At 47.4% G+C, this 20,502-nt stretch overlaps 1 protein-coding gene across 8 annotated transcripts in view; it reads left to right on the top strand.

The window, feature by feature from the left end:
- The window catches only part of TANC1 (tetratricopeptide repeat, ankyrin repeat and coiled-coil containing 1), a 239,471-nt gene that overhangs the window by 175,287 nt on the left and 43,682 nt on the right, over window positions 1–20,502 (top strand). For 6 of the 8 annotated variants that reach the window (XM_070422938.1, XM_070422940.1, XM_070422935.1 and 3 more), the window contains 7 exons: window positions 3,757–4,020; window positions 9,949–10,071; window positions 10,888–11,169; window positions 11,926–12,083; window positions 13,016–13,247; window positions 14,747–14,913; window positions 17,231–17,838. In XM_070422938.1, coding sequence (XP_070279039.1) covers window positions 3,757–4,020; window positions 9,949–10,071; window positions 10,888–11,169; window positions 11,926–12,083; window positions 13,016–13,247; window positions 14,747–14,913; window positions 17,231–17,838 — 1,834 coding nt within the window. The remainder of the gene's footprint in view (window positions 1–3,756; window positions 4,021–9,948; window positions 10,072–10,887; window positions 11,170–11,925; window positions 12,084–13,015; window positions 13,248–14,746; window positions 14,914–17,230; window positions 17,839–20,502) is intronic. The other 2 variants (XM_070422937.1, XM_070422936.1) reach the window with 1 other exon arrangement.

The raw sequence follows: 20,502 nt of genomic DNA, 5'->3' as shown, positions 1-20,502 counted from the left end.
ATAATTTGTTTTGTCAATGGCCTGCTTTCAAACTGATGACTGTTCTGGTCCAGGCACTGCTGATAACACAAAGCAATGGAATCACAAATATCAAGAATCATTTCATTCGGTATTTGTGCTCTCTCAATTCGTCAACTGTTGCGAGTTTTGTACCATAAACTCTATCTTTTATGTATCCCCATAAAAAATTCTAGTGGATAAATTTTCTTTGTTCAAAGCTTAGTCTGACTTCACGCATTATTTCAAATCAGTTAAACCTGAAAAGGAGTGAAAATTAAATGAGTTATTATCTGTCAAAGTGTGTTTACATTTTGGGAGGTACCCTGTGTGCCCCCAAAATGTGTACACACTTTGAATAATTATAAAGGCAGTGTTTGCATTTCAACTGTGTTTTCAAACTTCCAGTAGCATTTTAGGAAGAATTTCCTTTGTTCAAAGCTTAGTCTGTCTGAAAAGAAAGAGACACCAATTGAGCTATCAGTTATTAACGTGTGTACACATGTTTTTGGGACACCCTGCATATGCATATAAGTTCTTCGGTTAATCTCTTCATACTAAGCCCTAATTGACAAAAGCTGGCACCTATACTGGCTGAAGGAATAAAATGTTAAGTTTTTCGAGTTGTTAGGGAACTTTAAAGATTATCCAGTCTCCAAAAAATGTCAAATGGCACTTATTTTTTTAGAGCTTTTTAAAATAAAGTCATCATAGTTAAAATGGTGTGTGTGTGTGTGAACTTGAAGGCAACTGGGTTAATTTAAGTAGGAGTTTGGATTTTGTTACCTGGAAAGAAACACAGAAGTTTTTCGTAGCCTGTCATCTGTTGTCAGAACCAGCTTTCCTTTGCTGGAGGCTGTGGGGCCGCCCTCCCTGGTGTGCTCCTCAGATCACACAGGGAAGCTGGACAGGTGGGCCTTTATCGGCCCCATTGCATCTGCTGTAGGACTCGATGGTGCCCGAGCCAAGGTGCAAGTACACTGCCTGGGCTTTGAGCCATGTAGGTGGACCCGGTATTGGATCCCAGGGAGGAGGAATCTTGCGAAGTGGGGCAATCTTAGTGGAGTATGTTTGTTGGAGGGCCCGTGGCCTCAGAGCTTCTGGCTTCAGGGCCCTGGTGAGTGTGGATGTCGGAATGCTAAGTGCTTCACAGGAATACACTAATTTATTAATGAGGTTATTGCTGATTAATGGCAATTAATTATTGCTGATTAATGGGAATTAATGTCATTAAAAATTGATAATGTGAGCAATGGTGAACTTCATGAGGGCAGTGGAGAGTCTCCGACTTACCAACATATCATCAGCTTATAATACCGTGCTTTTGAAGTGGTGCCCCTGTCTGGGACTTCTCATCTCAGCTACTGTTTCTGCAGCTGGGCCTTCCTCCCCGCCCACTCTCCTGCTCACTGCCAGGACCTGGACGGTGCCAGGCGTCAGGGCCTGGGCGCTGTGGCTGTCTGGTGAGAACTGGGCCTTCAGCCTGTTCCTTAAGTCTGGGAGCCTTGCCAGGCTGGCTCTGCTTCTGGGGCTGTCACTTGCCACAGGAACTAGGGAAGTCCCTTGTCTGTGTTCCCACTGCTCGAGGTCTGGGTGAGGACTCAGATCCTTGGGGGTTTGATTCTGAAGTGCACGATACTTAGGGGAAACACATCACTTTGACTTTATTTTTCACCTTAAGGATATGCACCCCAAAATAAAACAGACCACTCTGAAACCGAATAAATCACCCCCACCCCAGCCTATAACTTAGATATTGGCACAGCCTGGGAACCTAATTAATTATAGCATATCTGTGGGAAATGCATCTGAGTCCTAAATACTGGCATTATAAATGAAGGTTTGTAACACATGCACAACTTATTAACAGGGTTGCAATGAGTAATTAATTGCCATTGAGTGAGGAATCAGCCCATTAATAAATTAGTATGTTCCTGTGAAGCACTTAGCACAGTCCATGACATATAGTGCCCTTCAGGAAATGCTAGTTGCTGCTATTACCACCAGCAGTAGTAGCATTTTTAGGATAGAAAGCTATACTTGCTATACTTACGCTCCTATGAATGGGGGGCTTTTTTTTTTTTAATGGACCACACAGTGAAGGCTGCGATTGATTCCAAACAGATGGGAGATGAGTATTAATACTCCGGATAGAATACTTGGAAATGCTGGGAATAATGACAGACACCCAAAAGGTATGACGGGCCTGTCGCAAATAAATTTACACTTTGGTTGGAGACATAATACCAACCATCCTGAACCAATAACAACAGTGAGATGACCGGTGGTGTCTCTGACCACAACTGGAATAGAAGTGTGTTCATTTGCTTACCCATCAAATTAGCAAACGTGTATCGAGCACTTAGCATGTATCAGGCATGGTGCTGTTCAGAAAAGAGATCCTGGTAGTAGATTCTCGTGAAGAGGGAGGCTTCAGAGTGCTGGGGGCATTTTTACATAGAAAGACAAGAAGTGAATGGTAAGTCCTGACTGGAGCAGCAGGAGCAAGACAGTTTTAGAATTGGGGCAGAATGCCCTGCAGTCACAGCGAGGAAATTGTTCTGTCTTTACTTCTTAGCCTTGAGGAGCATTGTAAAAATAAGCGAAACCCCTTCGGACCTTTTGATCCCCGATAGCAGGCTCTGTGGAGCTAATTCACCAGCCTGCTGATAAGAGTGTGTGTCCTCCTGGTCTGTGGATGAAACAGCTTAAACCAGGCGCTGGGTTCTGAATGCACTCTGACCCCACGCAACGGGGACACAGAGGGATCAGAAGACATGGCCCTTGTTCTCAAGGACACAAGCCAGTGCCCTTGGGGAACATCTCATATGGCTCAGGGCCTTGAAATTGGAAGTGGCTATTTATAGAAGCGACCCAAGGTGCCTACAGGGTGGGGCAAAAGTAGGTTTACAGTTGTTCGTATGGAAAAGAACACAATGCTTAATAAAAAATACAAGAGTAAACTGTTTCACATGCTCATAATTGTAAACCTACTTTTGCCCTGCCCTATATTGCTGTTTTTCTTCATAATTTTCCTCCTCTTCTGCCTGGACGTTCTTTTGTGTCGGTTTTCTTCCTTAGAGGTTAAATTTTAATTCTGCAATCACATGATCCTTCCCACGCTTGTGTTTTCCTTGCGTTGTTTACATAGCGGCTTTCCAGTCTACGCCACTAAAGGAATAAAGTCCAGTCAGCCTCTGGGGATGGTCTTGAACAGATGTTACAAAGTTTAATGCTAGCGACCAAATTCTCTGCTTGACTCTATCACTGAATTTTTGTTTTTATAGATTTTTCTCCTGCATCTTTTCTGCATGAACCATGGTGCTGCCCTGTCCTCTCCCCCGTACACAGATGTTAATTTGGAAAAATTATTTAAAGGGCCAAAGGAATTTAATGAGTTCTTTTGTGAGCAAATTCATCTGTTACAAAAGAGAGGCAACATCATCTCCAAATCACACAGATATACCATTAACGCCAGATATGTTTAGACAGCTTTTTCATTATCTTCTTATCAGCGTTCTTTTTCCTCCCCTGTAGAAAAATTTAGCGGTTTATATCCCCTTTTAAGCAACATTCTTCTGATTTACCAAAATACATTGTATGAAGCAGACTTTGATAAAAATCTGTGTGGACCGGAAAATGTTCCCTTGATGGCGGGGAGGGCTGTGTGTGTGTGTGTGTGTGTGTGTGTGTGTGTGAATTCTCAACAGCCCCAGTGATGCCTGGCAGCCTTCAAAGTCTTTTGGTTTCTCATTTCAGCCACAATTACAAGTTCATCCGAAAATGATGACCGGAGTGGCTCCAGTTTGGAATGGAATAAGGACGGAAGCCTAAGGTTAGGGGTGCAGAAGGGCGTGCTTCATGATCGGAGGGCAGATAATTGTTCCCCAGTGGCGGAAGAGGAGCCCGCTGGGTCAGCGGAGAGCGTGCTGCCCACAGCCGAAGGCCCCGGTGGAGATGGTCCAGTCCCTTACTCTCAGAGCTCCAGCTCGCTAATAATGCCACGGCCCAACTCAGTTGCAGGTAAGGCCACGCTTCTCCTTAGAAGGGTTACCTTCTGGGCCTGAGGTGCCCGTATTCACTCTCTTCACTTGGGAATCTAATCCAGACGCCAGCCGGCTTTGTGATCCAGGGTCAGGCACCTAACCTTTGCTAGACCTCAGTTGACCCCTGTGGAAACACGATCAGGCTCTACCGGCTGGTCTTTAAGGGATCCTACTGCTCTGGACGTCCCCAGAAAAGTATGCTCACTTTAACAGCTGGTAGTTCAATTTTGAAAATGAGATGTGTTTTTAATAAACACTGCCTTTATAATTATTCAAATGTGCGTGTACATTTTTTGGGAGGAAACCCTATATTTAGACTCTCTTCCCTTTCAAAGAGCCATAAAGTACCAAAAATTCTGTCCTTGTTTTTGTTATTTTAAGCCTGAGTATAAATTCATGACTTCGTATTACATCTTGGTAAACAGGAATCATACTTCAGAGTGAGTTTGTTAATATCAGCGCAAAGAATTTCCAATCCAACTTTCAAACTTAGCCTTTACCATTGAGGCCTATCATACAGATGGAAGGTCAACTTCTGTGTAATTGTTATAAGGGATCTCACAGTTTAAAACATGAGCAGCGGAAGTGAGAGCTCTCGGTCGAGGAAATGAAAGCAGGCACCATGGGGCAGTCGGAGCTAAGAAGGCGATACAAGAGTGGTGACTTGCTACACGACTGGCCAGTGGGTGGTTGCAAGCGAGGAGAGAAGGTTGGGGGTTGGGGTGGGGAGAGGAGCTCTGCAGCTGAGCTGTGACATGCCTGCTTTCATGTCCTGAGTTTCTAAACTCAGTGCCCTTGGGTTGAACTTAGAAGAGGAACTTGTTTCAGTCATTCTTTGTTACCAACACAATGCTTAAAATTTTTCCTCTGCTAATGTGTGGACCCAGGTCCTCCCTTCCTACATCAAAGGCTCTTCCTGTGATTTTTACTGCTCCTTCAGGATGTGGCAGGTCACTCTGGTTGTTGTTGGATGCTTTGTTGTGTTTTTTTGTGGTTTTTTTTTTTTTTTACAATGAAACTCTGAAACAGCTTGAGAAATAAATTGCCCTAATGGAAAAGTTCCGAGACACAACTCTAATTCGCTTTCAAAGGACATAAAATGGCCTTATTCCAGGAGAGAGGCTTGTCGTGTCTGCCAGAGAGTGGTACTGAGGGTTTATGCGTATTTGAGTGATGGTTCTTCCAAACGCTTTCGTGTCCTCCCACCGCCATCCTGCTACCTATGGTGTAACATGTTGTCCCCCAGGCATTTTAGACCGGATTTACTTTGTTATGATAAATGCTTCATTTGTGTTATCCCAGAACTTGATGGTTTTATTGACTTCAACAAAATAGCAAACTTGTATTCAGTTTCATGGAGCTATTTTAAAATTAAGAGAAACATTAATAAATTAAGTCGACAGTGTTAAAAGCCCCCGTTTGGGGTGATGTGCCTGCTTGATGTTCTTTTATGGGCTCTCCCGCCCTGTGAAGTGACAGTGGGTGTGAGCTGAGCTTTTCCAGGCGTCGGCAGTGATTACAGAGCAGGGCTGTCTGGTTGCTGCTGTGTTCATTCATTAGCCTCTACGTATGCACTTGAGCAAGACCTCCTGTGGACCTGGGAGGGTTTTGCACTCTGGGTTTGAGCAGTGACTGCCTGGCCTAATGGGTCTGCTCGTTCTGCATTGTACATTTTATAAACTGAAAGCATATTTTTTAAAGGAAATAGGCAAGTGCCTTCCAGCATAGTATCTGTTGACAAGCTGGGCATCTGGTAGATTTTTTCATTGCCCACCCTCCTACCCCTAAAGCTGAACCTCAGTTAAGAGGGAATGGCAGGATCTTTCGGGTATTATTGAAAAGAACAGAAGATTCCGGTGGTCTGTACTATATGCAGCACTGTTTGTCTAGTGATTAGAAGGCAAGCTGCTACAATTAAACAGGGACTAGGCAATACTCCGTGTTTGAAGGGTGACAGTAATACATAAGGGACCCTATACTGCAATCTTGAGGAAGTATTTGCATGTAAGATCCATATAAACATAAATTCCATTTGCTAGGAAACATCCAGTGATTGAATGTGATGTATGCAGAGTAAGGACCGGCGGGTGGAGGGAGGGGGATGCTGACCTCAAGGCACCCGGTCCCCCTGGGGAGCATGGGTATGGAAACAGATGCCTCAGGATGCCAGCTCTTCTTGTTGTTAGGCAAAGCACTGTGGTGGTCTGTTCACCGTTAACCATCCAGCACAGTAAAATTTTTATGTCCAGGGTTATAAAAACAAGTTGGCTAGGTTTGGAGATGGTTTCACTACACAGATATTGTCTTTGTAAACGGTTTGTTGGCGTGGAATTGGTTTGCAACCCTGAAGTCAGGTTATTACTGTATATCACATCAAATGTATGGCACGGACACCTTACTCCTTTATTAAAACACAGAATGAGAAGCCTTTAAGATGCTTTCTTAGATCATTTAGAAGTTGGGTAATTAGGGGCTACTATTTTTTTACTACTTTTTTACCCCCCTTTTGAAATACTTCCTAGGTGGATCAGAGAACACTGTTTAGTTTTCAAGGAAACCAACAAACATCATTACCAGCCAATTTTCTTAAAACTCGAACTGATAATGGCCTGGATTTAGTGGCATTTACCTTTGATAGGTTAGTCCAGTGGTCGGCAAACTTCGGCTCTCGAGCCACATGCGGCTCTTTGGCTCCTTGAGTGTGGCTCTTCCACAAAATACCGACTTCTGCGCATGGGCCACGAAGTTTCAATCGTACTGTACATGCGCGCCCGCACGTGGTATTATGTGGAAGAGCCACACTCAAGGGGCCAAAGAGCCGCATGTGGCTCGAGAGCCGCAGTTTGCCGACCACTGGGTTAGTCCATGATGTTTCAATAGACGCTTCTCCTTGCTCAGCTTAGATAAGCCTTTCTCTGCTTCTCCTTCCACTCCACCCACCTCACCTCTCTCCACCCCCACCCCAATAGAACCTCTTTCCTGCAGCATCTGCCGGTGTTCTCCTCACCCAGATGTTGGGTGGGTGCAGTGTGTGTGCAGTGAGCGTGTCATTAGTTTAATTGTAGAGATATTAGCAGTGGGTTTATTGCAGCATGAAGTTACTGCTTTACCTCTGATTTTTCTCAGCCCCGAACACTGTTTAGGCTTTTGAAAGCATGTAGTGTTAAGTACCAGGAAACGAGTCTGAATCCTGTACTGGTAATGCCCGGGAATCTGTAGGCACAAGTGAGAAGGCAGAGTGGGATCCGCTGGGAGGCCGAGGCGTCCCTGCCTCCACCCTCCACCCTCTCTCTCTCTATGCCTTTGACAACACCTCAGAAAGCAGAGGCAGCCAGCAGCTGGTGGCTTGCAGCCCTGCTGAGGGGTGGTCCGTTTCAATGCAGCTTACTCGTGTTTGAAATAGAGGCCGACAGCGCTGTGGAGTTACGGGGGCCACTTGTTGTGTACTTTGGAGCTGAAACTGTGGCAACTGGAAATCTGAAAACCATTTGAAACTTCATCTCCTGCATGTGTGTCAAACAAGGGCTTCTTTTACAATCCTTTATAGTCTCATATTCGTAATCCTCTAGGTCAGTGATGGCGAACCTATGACACGCGTGTCAGAGGTGACAGGTGAACTCATTTTTTTGGTGGATTTTTCTTTGTTAAATGGCATTTAAATATATAAAATAAATATCAAAAATATAAATATTTGTTTTACTATGGTTGCAAATATCAAAAAAATTCTATATGTGACATGGCACCAGAGTTAAGTTAGGGTTTTTCAAAATGCTGACACACCGAGCTCAAAAGGTTCGCCATCACTGCTCTAGGTTGTCACAGAACTATAAACTGAATGTCTTTTTAAAAAATATATATTTTAATTGATTTCAGAGAGGAAGGGAGAGGGAGAGAGAGATGGAAACATCAGTGATGAGAGAGAATCATCGGTTAGCTGCCTCCTACACGCCACCCACTGAGGATTTAGCCCACAACCCAGGCATGTGTCCTTAAGGGGAATCAAACTTTGATCTCCTGGTTCATAGGTTGATTCTCAACCATTGAGCCACACCGGCCCGGCCGAATGTCATGTTTTAAGGGGTCAGGAAGAAGGGAAATGGGGCACTGGCGAGGCTCCCAGCATCTTTGAGCTCGCCAGAGCTGCAGCAACAGGTCCGACATTCGTGGCTGTTCCCATTCCTGAGCTGGCTCATGGGTTACACTGTTGGCTGTCCCTTTGGCCTCAGCCTGGGACACATGGGGGTCCTCAGGTGAGGCATGCTGAGGAGAGCGCCATTTGCAGAGGCCCAGGTCCCAGGCAGGAGCCTACAAATATGTTCCAAGCTGGATCATCATAGGAAGCCAGAGTGATGGGTGTGGTCCTGGTGGCCCACCACAGCCTCGTCAAGAAACTAGAAGCTGCCATTGGGTTCCCATAACTTAGGTCCATTTGGAGGTTCTGATGAGGAGTTAGCGGCCTCGAACAGGAAGGACTGTGTGAAGCCCTGATGCGAATGTGCTCACGGTGTGTGAACAGTGCAGATGTGTACTGAGACGGTGCAGAAGCACAAGTGGCTGCTCTTGTAAAGTCAGTGTCGGGTGTTTCTCCACGGACTGAGACGGGGAGCAGGGCACACAGGGGCACACTGTCACAGAGCCCAGCCACGGAACCGGCTGGGTGGTTGTCGAGTGAAGGAGAGGGTGGGGCTGACGCTGAGGAAGGAGAGGACTGAGGCCTCAGAAGGGAAAATCGGAAGGGCCCACATCAGGCAGGTGATGCCAGGGGCATCAGAGCCAGAAGGTACAGCAGAGGGTGGCTCTACCTGACTTCTGTCCCTTGAAGCTTGGTCCTTAGGAGCCTTAGCCCTTGGAATGTAACTCCCCCTCCCTCCTCATTAGCCCTCAGATGACATCTGTGTTCTGTTGTCCTGGATGATCATCATATGTCTAAGAACATCAGGACTTTGTATTGGGCCACTTATTCCACAAACCAAATTAGGTTAATTTTATTTAGATTTCCTTATTGTGACCTAGATATGCAATTAAGAGCTGTTGTGTTTTTTTTTAAAGACAAAAACAACCACACTGTATATTTGCTTCTAAGATTTGCTGAGGATTAGTAAAATTATTTGCATTAATTGTTTTTGTAATCCAACTGTGTCTTTGCTAGAATAGACCCTAAATCCTTTTTAAAGGTACCTAGGTGCTGCGAATCCTACAGAGGGAAATGTGATTAGTTCTCTTTAGAATTTTAAAAAGTACGTATAGTGGCGGCGCAGAGATCCACTGATCCCCACAGGCCAGGTTGAGGGACCCCTGGTGCACAAATCTGTGCACTGGGCCTCTAGTATTATATAATGTAATATATATATATATATTTGTGTGTATGTGTATATATACACACTTTTGAAGCTTAGAAATATGTTTATTTCCAATGAAAGGCTACTTTTACTGCCAGGAGCTGACTTTCGGGTTGCAAGCACTAGGGAATTGTACGGGCAGTCTGCTTGGTTAACGAGGCTGGAATTCTAGCAGCGGCGGAGGTTCTTTGGGCTGCGCTGTGTGTTTGCAGCAAGGACTGGAATTTTACGGAGTGATACTTGATTGTCAGATGTCTTCATAAAACTCTATGGTGAAATTTGTCACTTTCCAGGAATCATGGGAGACTTTTAGCAACCGTATCAACATGACTTCCATTTAAGAATGAGGAGCGCTTGTTTTTTTTTGCTTTGTTTTTGTTTTTACCATTTTTTGGGTAAACATCACTGGAAAAATAAATTGAGTTGGGTGAACAAAATCACAATCACCTTGAAGTACATGTTGTTGAACGCCTGAGCGGAATTGTTTAGTAATTTATAATTCTAGTAGCTTGGGTATGATATGAAACTTAACTTTGAAGAGACTAAACTTCCATTTCATGTTACAGCGACGAGCTCAACCAAATTGGAAGATCTGAGCTATTTAGACGGGCAGAGAAATGCTCCTCTTCGGACGTCCATTAGATTACCGTGGCACAGCACGGCCGGAGGTAGGGCACAGGAAGTCAAAGGTATTTATCCTTACATCGCTGTCCCCGTGGGTAGGAGCTCATCAATGAAACATGGAAAATCCATGATATCCAGCGGTTAAACCACCTGTTTTTAAACATGCGGGGGGCAGGGGGCGCTGTTAAAAGTTTATCTGGAAGGTGTGCTAGGGGGCCTTCCTTAATAATTTTGTACTTCTTAAAATATGATTAACTTCCTTCTGGAGTTGAAAAATAATTCTGCAGCATGTTATTTTGAAGTGAGGGGTAGTTTAACTCCCTCAACTTTTTTTTCCCCCCATCAACCAAGAATCAACTTGGTTTCACTTTTTTGGGGTGGTATTGGCCACCTCCTACATCTACCCATAATGCACAGGTGTGTGGTCAATAGCATGGCCAAAGGGGGGCAAAGCACCATGACACCAGGTGAGAGCTGGGGCCCTATCTCTGGGGAACACGCATTTTCATTTTACTCACACGGCATTGGGAGAAATGTGCCTTACATATAATTGGAGCTAAACTGATGAGCTATGGTGTGGCCCTTGGAATCACTTTCTCTAATTCTCTGTGTGTCGGCCTTGACTCATGAGAATACTTGAGAGGCATGAAAGGACCAGAAAGTCATTTTAAAAGGATACACTGCAGTGACAATAGTGCGTGATCAATGAAGTATTTCAAGAGTAGTCATAGGATCAGATTGGAAACACAGATCCCTTTTGGGGTAAAACTGAGACTGTATATACTAAGTGTAACATACATGCAGTGATAAAGTGAGGTGTTTTTCTCAGTGTATAAAATGATGGCGTTCTTCTGAAATAATGGTCTTTCTTCTTTCTTCAGCACGATTTGCTCCCTACAAGCCACAAGACATTTTGCTGAAGCCCCTGCTGTTTGAAGTACCGAGCATAACAACAGACTCTGTGTTTGTGGGAAGGGAGTGGCTCTTCCAGCAGATAGAGCAGAACCTGCGGAGCACGGAGCTGCCGGAGAACAGAGGGGCGGCGGTGGTGGGAAACGTGGGCTTTGGGAAGACGGCCATCATTTCTAAGCTGGTGGCACTGAGCTGCCACGGAAGCCGCATGAGGCAGATTGCTTCCAACAGCCCCGGCTCGTCGCCTAGAAGTATGTCTGTGTTTAACTGCTTGTCTGGCTTATTATATTAACGTCAGGTAGATGGAGGAAGTTGCTGCTGGGATAGACATAAATCCCCAGTTTCCTCAAGTTTTTCCGGCTGTTCTATCAGGTTTGCGATCGTGTTGTTGGACTGTTTAGGTGTCCGTCTGTCTATCACAGAGCTTGTGTCGCTGTGACCTCTGCAGTGAGGCAGGTCCTCCCTGGTGCCTCCCAACTGCAAAGCATGTCTCCCTCTTTATATGAGCAGAGATGAGGCCCCACCAAGTGCCTGGGGAATTTTGGGTCCTAAAACCAAGGTGGGTAGGCTCCTGGCAGGACAAGGCAGAAGGAGTTCGTGCAGAGTTCTCTTGTACCCTGTGCTCTGCAGCCTTTGTCTTCCGTGCTGGATTTACAAAAAATGTAAAAGTCAACTTAGAAATGGGATGGAGTCACCTAAGATATGACTATGGCTTATTTTATGTGTAATAAACACAGGAAAAGAAAATGTCTCTAACATAGTGAACCAGGAACCAAGTGAGCAATGCAAGATTTCTTAAAAAAAAAAAAATAATGTAATAAAATAAATGAGAAACCAGTTCTCCAGTGAGGACAACTGGTGGATGGGAGACAGGGCTGAGAGGGGCCAGGTGTTCTCATGTGCACCTTTGTTCACTCATCACCTATTGAAGGCTCTCTGTCTCTAATCAAGAAGTAAGTTCAGTATCTGATGTTGTAAACGATGGAATTGGTCTCTCTTCTCTGTAGCTTCCGATTCCTCCCCGGATCTTCCATTCACTCCATTGCTTTCACCGAGTACTTCTCCTGGTGGTACCACCACAGCCAGAACGCCTGCTGGGTTGGGCTCTGACGCTCCTGAAAACCAGAGACCGAGAGAGGATGCAGCAAAATATCTCGCATCCAAGGTAATGTGCTCCTGGTCTACGAGAACTTCCAGAGAGAGAGAGAGAGAGTTGAGATTCTGAAAAATGAATTATAAAAGGGATCTTGAAACGGAGACAGTGATGGCTTAATGCAAAAGTACAGCTTTGGATAAAATTGTGATGGAGTACTGCAAGTGAAAGGTATTAATGAAAATAAATAGCTTCAGACATTGGCAATGGGCTTGTATTCATCTTAAATGATGGACTGAAAACTCCTCGATCAGCAGGCAGTATTCCTGCACTTCCACAAACCCACCCTTACAGCTGGAAGGAGAGCAGGAGGTTGGGAGCCTGTAACACGACCCCTGAGCCATGGAGCCACCTCTGCCTGGGGCCCTTGTTCCCGTCTTTCTGTCAGAGATTCCTTGTGATGTTGTAAGAGAGACTTGGCTGACCTTTTCTTCCTACATTCATGGTCGTCAAGATCCTTCTGAAATTTTCCATCTGCTCAGCTTCCATCACGGGCTCATAAGCCACCCTCTGCGTTAAATCTGTTACATCTCGCTCCTGGTGAGCCGTGTGGGTCTCCCCAGCAGCAGTGGTGTGAGACAGTGGAGCTGGAGAACCACCGGGGGTGGGCGGTGATGAGGGGCTTCTAGTGAGGAAACCCCTCCGGGCTGGGCTGGGCCGGGAGGTAGGTACAGGGGCTGAAACGAGTGCTTCTCTACCCCAGATCCCTGCTCCTCACTTCTGCATGTCTGGCATGGGCAGCCAAGAGGATTTTGTCCCCATGTGTGAGAGTGAAAGGGACCACTCCTCCTCCTCTTAGTGCTCAGGCGGGAACCCCCCTCTGTCCCTTCATGGGATAGGCAGGAATTGGGTGATTTCTGATTTTGTCCCTGTTGAACTTCTCCACGGTGTCACTTGTGGTGTGGATGTGAGGTGATGCTGACGGTCTGCTTCTCTCCCCCCAGGTGGTGGCCTACCACTACTGCCAGGCGGACAACACGTACACGTGCCTGGTGCCCGAGTTCGTGCACAGCATTGCGGCTCTGCTCTGCCGGTCCCATCAGCTGGCCGCCTACAGAGACCTGCTGATCAGGGAGCCCCAGCTGCAGAGCATGCTGAGCCTCCGGTCCTGTGTGCAGGACCCTGTGGCTGCCTTCAAGAGGGGAGTGCTGGAGCCGCTCACAAGCCTGAGAAACGGTACCTCCAGCAGCCCCCCCAGAGCCCCCACAGTAGTGGCTCAGAGTCCCCAGGGCTGTCGTCAGAAGGAGGGGTTAGCATGGTCCTGGGGTGGGAGTGAGGTGGCACAGGGAGAGGGTGTGGGTGGGTCTACATCCCCTTCCTCAGAGCCATCTCCCCAAAGCCCCTCCCAAACAGTGTAGTTTTATTTAAATCTTTATTGTTGAAGGTATTACATATGCCTCCCCTTTCCCCGCATTGACCCCTTCTAGCCTGCCCCCACCCCCCGCCCCAGGCCTTCGCCACCCTATTCTGTGTCCATGGGTTATGCATATATGCATGCAAGTTCTTTGGTGGATCTCTTCCCACCCACCCTCAGCCCCGCCTGCTGCAGTCTGTTCTGTGCTGCTGTGTCTCTAGATCTATTTTTGTTCATCAATTTATTTTGTTCATTAGATTCCACATCTGAGTGAGATTACGTGATACTCGTCTTCCTCTGACTGGCTTATTTTTGCTTAGCATAATATCCTCCAAATGGTGTCATTTTCAATGAAGCATCTCTAACAAGTAACTCCCCAATGGACACATTTCCAAAGCAGCTAACTTGTACCTGTAGATCATGTAGACGCTCCAGGAACTGTTACCTGCCTGGTTTGCACTCCCGAGTAGCAGGGGATAAGGTCATTATTTAGGGAGATTGCCAGCATGTTTTGTTCAGGGCCTCCCTCTGCTCAGGTGAGTTGAACCTGAAGCATTTCTGGAAGTCTGACCTTGTAGCCCTTGAATATTTTACAAGGTCAGGGGCATTAGTGCTGTTACGGGCCCTTCATTTTTTTCATCCTTCCTCCTCCTCATCTTTTGAGCTAGTTTACCTGCCTTCATAGCATTTCTTCCAAAAGGTGCTGGAGAGAGGGAACTGAAGCCGATGTCATCATTTTTCCTCAGTTCCCTGGGCAGAAAGTTGGTGCTGACCAATGGGAAACTAGATGTAGGTTTGTAGGAGCGTGCTCCGTTCTAGGAGTCTATAAAGCAGAGTCCCCCCCCCCCCCCCCCAACCCCCCGCCCCCGGCGAGCTGTATGCCTTGGGCTGGATGCTTCGCCCTTTGGGGGTCAATCCTTTCCCAGAAATCCACTGAGGGTGTCCTGTTTGTGGGGGAGGGGGCCTGAGGGTCTTTTCCAGATTTCCTGTGTGTGTGTGTCATCTTCACTGTGCTCACCCAGAGACAGCAGTTTATGAAGAGCGAACTGTATCATATACACGGGTGAAATTCTGCTAAGTGTGTGTAATGCAATATGTTTCTGGAAACTGTTCTGTGAGAAGTGGTTTTCTTTTTGACTCGGTGCTCCAGTCTTCATTATAAGTTTAATAGAAAATATGCTTCCATGTAAACCATTTCTTCTGCCATATGGAGACCTTTTTAGTTTTTCCTAACACTTTAAATGGTGCGTTAAAATACACTGGGTGGTGCCATCGTATAGAAATGTATAATTTCTTAATTAAACAATATTCTATCTTTCAGAGCAGAAAATTCCTGAAGAAGAATACATTATTTTGATCGATGGCTTAAATGAAGCTGAGTTTCATAAACCTGATTATGGAGACACGCTTTCTTCATTTATTGCCAAAATTATCTCTAAATTTCCTGCCTGGTTGAAGTTGATTGTGACTGTAAGAGCAAATTTTCAGGTGAAAAAAGAATTTTCGACTCTTTTTCCAAGTTCTTATTCTCAAATTTTAAAGTGATGAATGCTAACAATTTGAACTATTGTAAACCATTGAGCTGCTGAACTGAAAACTATATTAAGACTTTATGAAATACTAGAGGCCCGGTGCACGAAATTCGTGCACTGGGGGGGGGGGGGGGGGGGAGGGGGAGTGTCCCTCAGCCCAGCCTGCACCCTCTCCAATCTGGGACCCCTCAGGGGATGTCCAACTGCCAGTTAGGCCCTGTGGGATCAGGCCTAAACCGGCAGTCAGACATCTCTCTCACAATCCGGGACTGCTGGCTCCCAACTGCTCGCCTGCCTGCCTGATTGCCCCTAACTGCTTCTGCCTTCCAGCCTGATCACCCCCTAACCACTCCCCTGCCAGCCTGATCGACACCTAACTGCTTCCCTGCCGGCCCGATCACCCCCAACTGCCCTCCCCTGCTGGCCTGGTCGTCCCCAACTGCCCTCCCCTGCTGGCCATCTTGTGGTGGCCATCTTTTGACCACATGGGAGTGACCACCTCTTGTGAGGGCGTGGTGGTCAATTTGCATATTACCTATTTATTATATAGGATTAGTCACAGAGCCCCAAGTGGGCACAGCTCTGACCTTTTTACCCCCCCTCCCCCAAGGCACATTTATCACGATGTCAGGTAAGTTTTCCATTAGCAATGAGCTGCACTTATCCTTGTACACGGAGGGCCTAGCCCTGGTTCACCACTGCTTTGGGGAGCAGTGTGAGGTGTCTGGCAAACAGGTCTTACCTGTCAAACACACCTGGTCCAATAGCTCAGAGGTAAAGTTATTCCTCCTGGTGGCGGTTTGCCCTGCTCTGCAGTGGGACTTTGGTGCGTGCGTGTGTGTGTGTGTGTGTGTGTGTGTGTGTGTGTGTTTGTGTTTGTATGAAGAAAAAAAGGGAGGGATGAGGAAGGGGATTTTTAAGACCTATTCTGAGGGAAGGTCTGTCCCCTCCCCAACCCGCCCCCAAAATGTAAGCATGAGGTAACATTTGCAGGGAGGGGAAGAGTGATTTTTTAGAATTCTCTTCTCATGTTTTCCCTCACTTGAACCCTACAACTGTATCTCAACAACCATTGACTCCTTCCTTCTACCTTGTTCAGTTTTAGTAAAGACATTAGATGTTTGCCTTTTTGTGATGCTATTTATTTTAAAATAGCTTTTGGTTTCTTCCTTTTCTCATCAGAAGTGGCATTAGGCCTCGGTCGAACTTGACGTAGTGTTCATGGGAATTGGGTCCATACCCTTTGCAGTCATGCTCCACGCTGTCAGCAGAATCTGGCCGTCGGCAGGCACAGGAGAGGAGTCCAGTGTTCCGTGCACTGGCTGTGTGCGTTGCCAGAGGTTCTGTTAGCATGCACATGACATGGGAGCAGGTGACATGGGAGCGATGGTGCTCCTCCCGCCTCCTGGAATCACTGCATTCCCTGAGGACATACACTTACATACTTCAGAAACGATAGTGGGAAGAAGTTAAAGAAAACCCACCAAACGCACCTCTGCTGTGAAGGGTCAGGATGTGCTTACCTCAGGGCTGGGAGAGATGGTTGGGGACCAGGGGCTTCCAGGGAACTGGTGCTCTGAGCTACTGGACCAGGTGTGTTGGACTTTGTGAAAATTAGTGGCACCGGGCAATTATGATTTGTGCACTTCTGTATGTATTGCTTCCATTTAAAAGTTTGCTAAAAACCAGCAACTTGAGAAAGCGACCGGGGACTGTACTAGGGTAGGGCCCCTGCGTGTGGACAGGCTTCACTGGGCACGGCCGGGAGGCAGTTTCGGGTTTCCTGATTCAGTCTCGCAGCCCTGGCATCTGCAGGAGAGAGGGATGCCTCTTATCTCGGGGTCTGGCCGTGTTCTTAGAAGTACAGTGGTGGCTGTGTTTGTCCCTGTTATGTAACCAGTTACACAATGTAGGGATGATGGGCGTCAGGTCCACTCAGGGCCTCACGGCTTCTTTGTGGGTCCGGCCAGGTGGCCTCGCCGCCGGGCCTCTTGCCTCCCGCTGGGCTCCGAGTTTTCGGATCAGGGCCTCGGAAAAGCCTTTACTGATTTGATCTCGAATCAGGATTTCTTTCACATAAGCTTTTTATCTTCAACTTATCCTATTACACGTTTTAATACAAAATAATGAGTCCCTGTAATCCATGAAAATCCTCCTTGAAAGAAAACTAGTGAATCTGGTTTGAAATGCAGCTGACATAAAAAGAGAAATCTCGTGCAGTGACACTGTGGGTTTTCTTACAACCGCCCCCCACCCCCCCACCCCATCCCCAGGAAATCGTCAGTGGGCTGCCATTCGTCAAGCTCTCCCTGGATGACTTCCCCGACAACAAGGACATTCACAGCGACCTGCACGCCTACGTCCAGCACAGGGTCCACAGCAGCCAGGACATCCTCAGCAACATCTCCCTGAACGGCAAGGCCGACGCCGCCCTCATCGGGAAAGTGAGCAGCCACCTGGTGCTGCGGAGCCTCGGCTCCTACCTGTACCTCAAGCTCACCTTGGACCTCTTCCAGAGGGGACACTTGGTCATCAAAAGTGCCAGCTACAAGGTGGTGCCCGTGTCCCTGTCCGAGCTCTACCTGCTGCAGTGCAACATGAAGTTCATGACCCAGTCCGCCTTCGAGAGGGCGCTCCCCATTCTGAACGTGGCCCTCGCGTCCCTCCACCCCATGACGGACGAGCAGATCTTCCAGGCCATCAACGCTGGCCACATCCAGGGGGAGCAGGGCCGGGAGGACTTCCAGCAGAGGATGGAGGCCCTCTCCTGCTTCCTCATCAAGAGGCGAGACAAGACCCGCATGTTCTGCCACCCGTCCTTCAGGGAGTGGCTTGTCTGGAGAGCAGATGGTGAGAACACGGCCTTCCTGTGTGAGCCCAGGTACGACGGGACGCTTTCCGTCAGCTCTTTGCAGGGAGTCTGATGGGCCCTTGGGGAAGGAATTTCAAATACAGTTCACATTATTTTTAGTGGAAAGGCAACACAGAATGGAAACTTCAGGAGGGGCATTGACACATTCTCTTTGCTACTAACCCACAGCCACCTCCCTTGCATTGCTAGGAGGTTAGGACTCCTGGGTACATTTGGGTGCAAGAGACGCCAGGCAATGCCTTGGTGTGATTTCTTTGCCATCCATTCTCTTCTAGACCCCGCCCCCGTCCCAGAATGTCTTCCCCTGGGGGTTGTGCGCTGACTTGGGCCCCCAGCACCCTCCCCCACCCACCAGGGATCGGATGTGGCTGCTGGCCCAGAGGGGAGCACAGCGACCTCAGCTGGTCACTGGGATTTGCATTTGTGGTTTAGCTCGGGGTGACACACTGGGATTTGTGGTCAGGGGGATTGAGGTTCAGGTCTCAGATGCCCCACCTATGAGATGGTGGTTGGGCAGCTGCAATCACTGAGTTGTAGGTTCCACTGAGGATTTGCCCCAGGGTGGGGCCCAGATGCAGTTCTTCTTCCTGCCCAGGGGAGGAGGCAGCGGTGAGCTATTGTGGGCCTGATGCTGGTCAGCGTGAGGTCAGGAATTCGAAGGTGCAGGTACTTTCAGATTAGGGTGTGTTCATGTCCACCACCTCTGCCCGGCCCTGGCCCACATCATCGCTATCTTAAAGGGCTCCTGCTCTCTGTGAGTCAGAATTGCTCCTAACACCTGTAGCACATCTGGCCAGCTGCTAAATTGTCCCCTTTGGGCTAGACTGGGCATTCAACCAGACGCTGGGGTCCAGAAGTGAGTAAGAACTTGTGTCCAGCACAACACCTTCCTCCCCACGAATGTTGACAATGCTGACCAAAAGGTCTGGCTGCTGTTTCATGTTGTGATAGTGTTATTTCCTAGGTGACACTGGTCTAAGAATTGTCCTTTTGAACCTGGTTTGGGGTAATAAACTGTAACTCCCAGGTTATTGAGCCAGACCATAATAACTAGGTAAATTGTATGTCATGACATAGTTAGGTGAGGGATTTTCTTGGAGAAGTCAGATCATTTACTGGAAAAAGATAGGCTGTTGTTGAATCTGTAGAGACATAAAAACAAGTTGAGCCCTGCCTGGGTGGCGACCCCTTTGGTGGCTCAGTTGGTTGGAGCAACCTCCCGTATACCAAAAGGTTGTGGGTGCAATTCTGGTCAGGGCATATATCTAGGTTTCGAGTTCAGTCCCCGGTCAGGGCACATACGAGACACAATGGATCAATGTTCTCTTACATTGATGTTTCTCTTTCTCTCTCCCTCTTGGTCTCCCTCTCCCCCTTCCTCTCTCTAAAATTAATAAACATATCCTTGGGCGAGGATTTAAGAAAAACACAAAAACAACAGTGGGTGTAGGTTTGTTATGGAGGTTTGGACTGTAGTCAGTTAAGCTTCACTCCCTTTTGGGTGGTAGGTGGCATTGAGGTCATGCAGCGTAGGGTAGAGCTAAGATCGGGGGTGCCTGATGGGTTGTCACCTTTGGTCGTGGACTGCTGAGCGCTGATGTGCTTCTATATGCAGGCGTGGGGACCTACAGGGGCAGGGCCAGGACTAGGCTACAGCAAGAGAGGCACGCAGGGTGCAAAGGAATTGTTACCTCTCAGAATTGTGCAAGTCAGCATTTACCCAAGACCCCTATAGTTCTCCAACTTCCTCAGCAGACAGGCAGTGTATAGAACCATGTCGGAAGGTAGCTACTGGACTTAGTTCACAAAAGTTTTTGTGGACCCACTACATGCAGAGTCATGTGGCGGATACAGAAATTCCCGGGGTGAGGGCCCAGTTCTCACGGGCTTCGCACCCAGGAGGGTTTCCCACACAGGGGGGGCCGGTGAGGTGACAGGGACGGTGCTGGGCGGAGCCACACTGCACGTGGGCCTCAGGAAAGAGGAGCAGCTCCCTCTGGGATGGCCATGTCTGCAAAATGTTCCACATACATGTTAATGTTTGAGTTGGGCCTTGAAGGATGAGTAACATTTCTCTTGCCACCCCAGTTAGTTGTAATATTCCCTAATTGCAGAGAAGAAAGAATCTAACACCCAGAGGCAATGGCACTTCATTTTTCACTTCTGCCCCTTTCCGTGCATTTTAAATATTCTCCGAATTATTTTTTCTGTAATAAAATTCCCATTCTGCTTGCTTTGCTTAATATATTGTGGACATTTTATAAAGCTGCTTGACTATCTTAGTGTCATTTTGCATGGCTGCGCAAACCTCTTAGGAGGCAAATGATACCCTTGTCGTGGGGCTTTTACATTGTTTCTGGGTGAGTTATAAACACATAAATCTATTGTGAATATCTAGGTGCTTTACAGGAGAGCAGGAGCGTTTGAGGGAGGTCCGGATTAAATCCTGTTCCAGCCTAACCAGAGTGGCTCAGTTGGTTGAGCATCGTCCTGTGCACTGAAAGGTTGCTTGTCCAATTCCCAATCGGGGCACATACCTGGGTTGTGGATTCAGTCCCTGGCTGGGGCACGCATGGTAGGCACCGATCGCTGTTTCTCTCTAAGCAAGTCCTCAGGAGGGGATTACAAAAATCCTGTCTTATTATTACCTTGTGTGATTCTTGTGCACAGCTT

This window comes from Myotis yumanensis, unplaced genomic scaffold, assembly GCF_028538775.1.
Source record: "Myotis yumanensis isolate MYYU_CA2020_CCGP unplaced genomic scaffold, mMyoYum1.0.hap1 SCAF_8, whole genome shotgun sequence".
NCBI classification, from domain to species: Eukaryota; Metazoa; Chordata; class Mammalia; order Chiroptera; family Vespertilionidae; genus Myotis; species Myotis yumanensis.
Note: the sequence above shows the minus strand (reverse complement) of the source record. Positions and strands in the feature narration are given on the sequence as shown.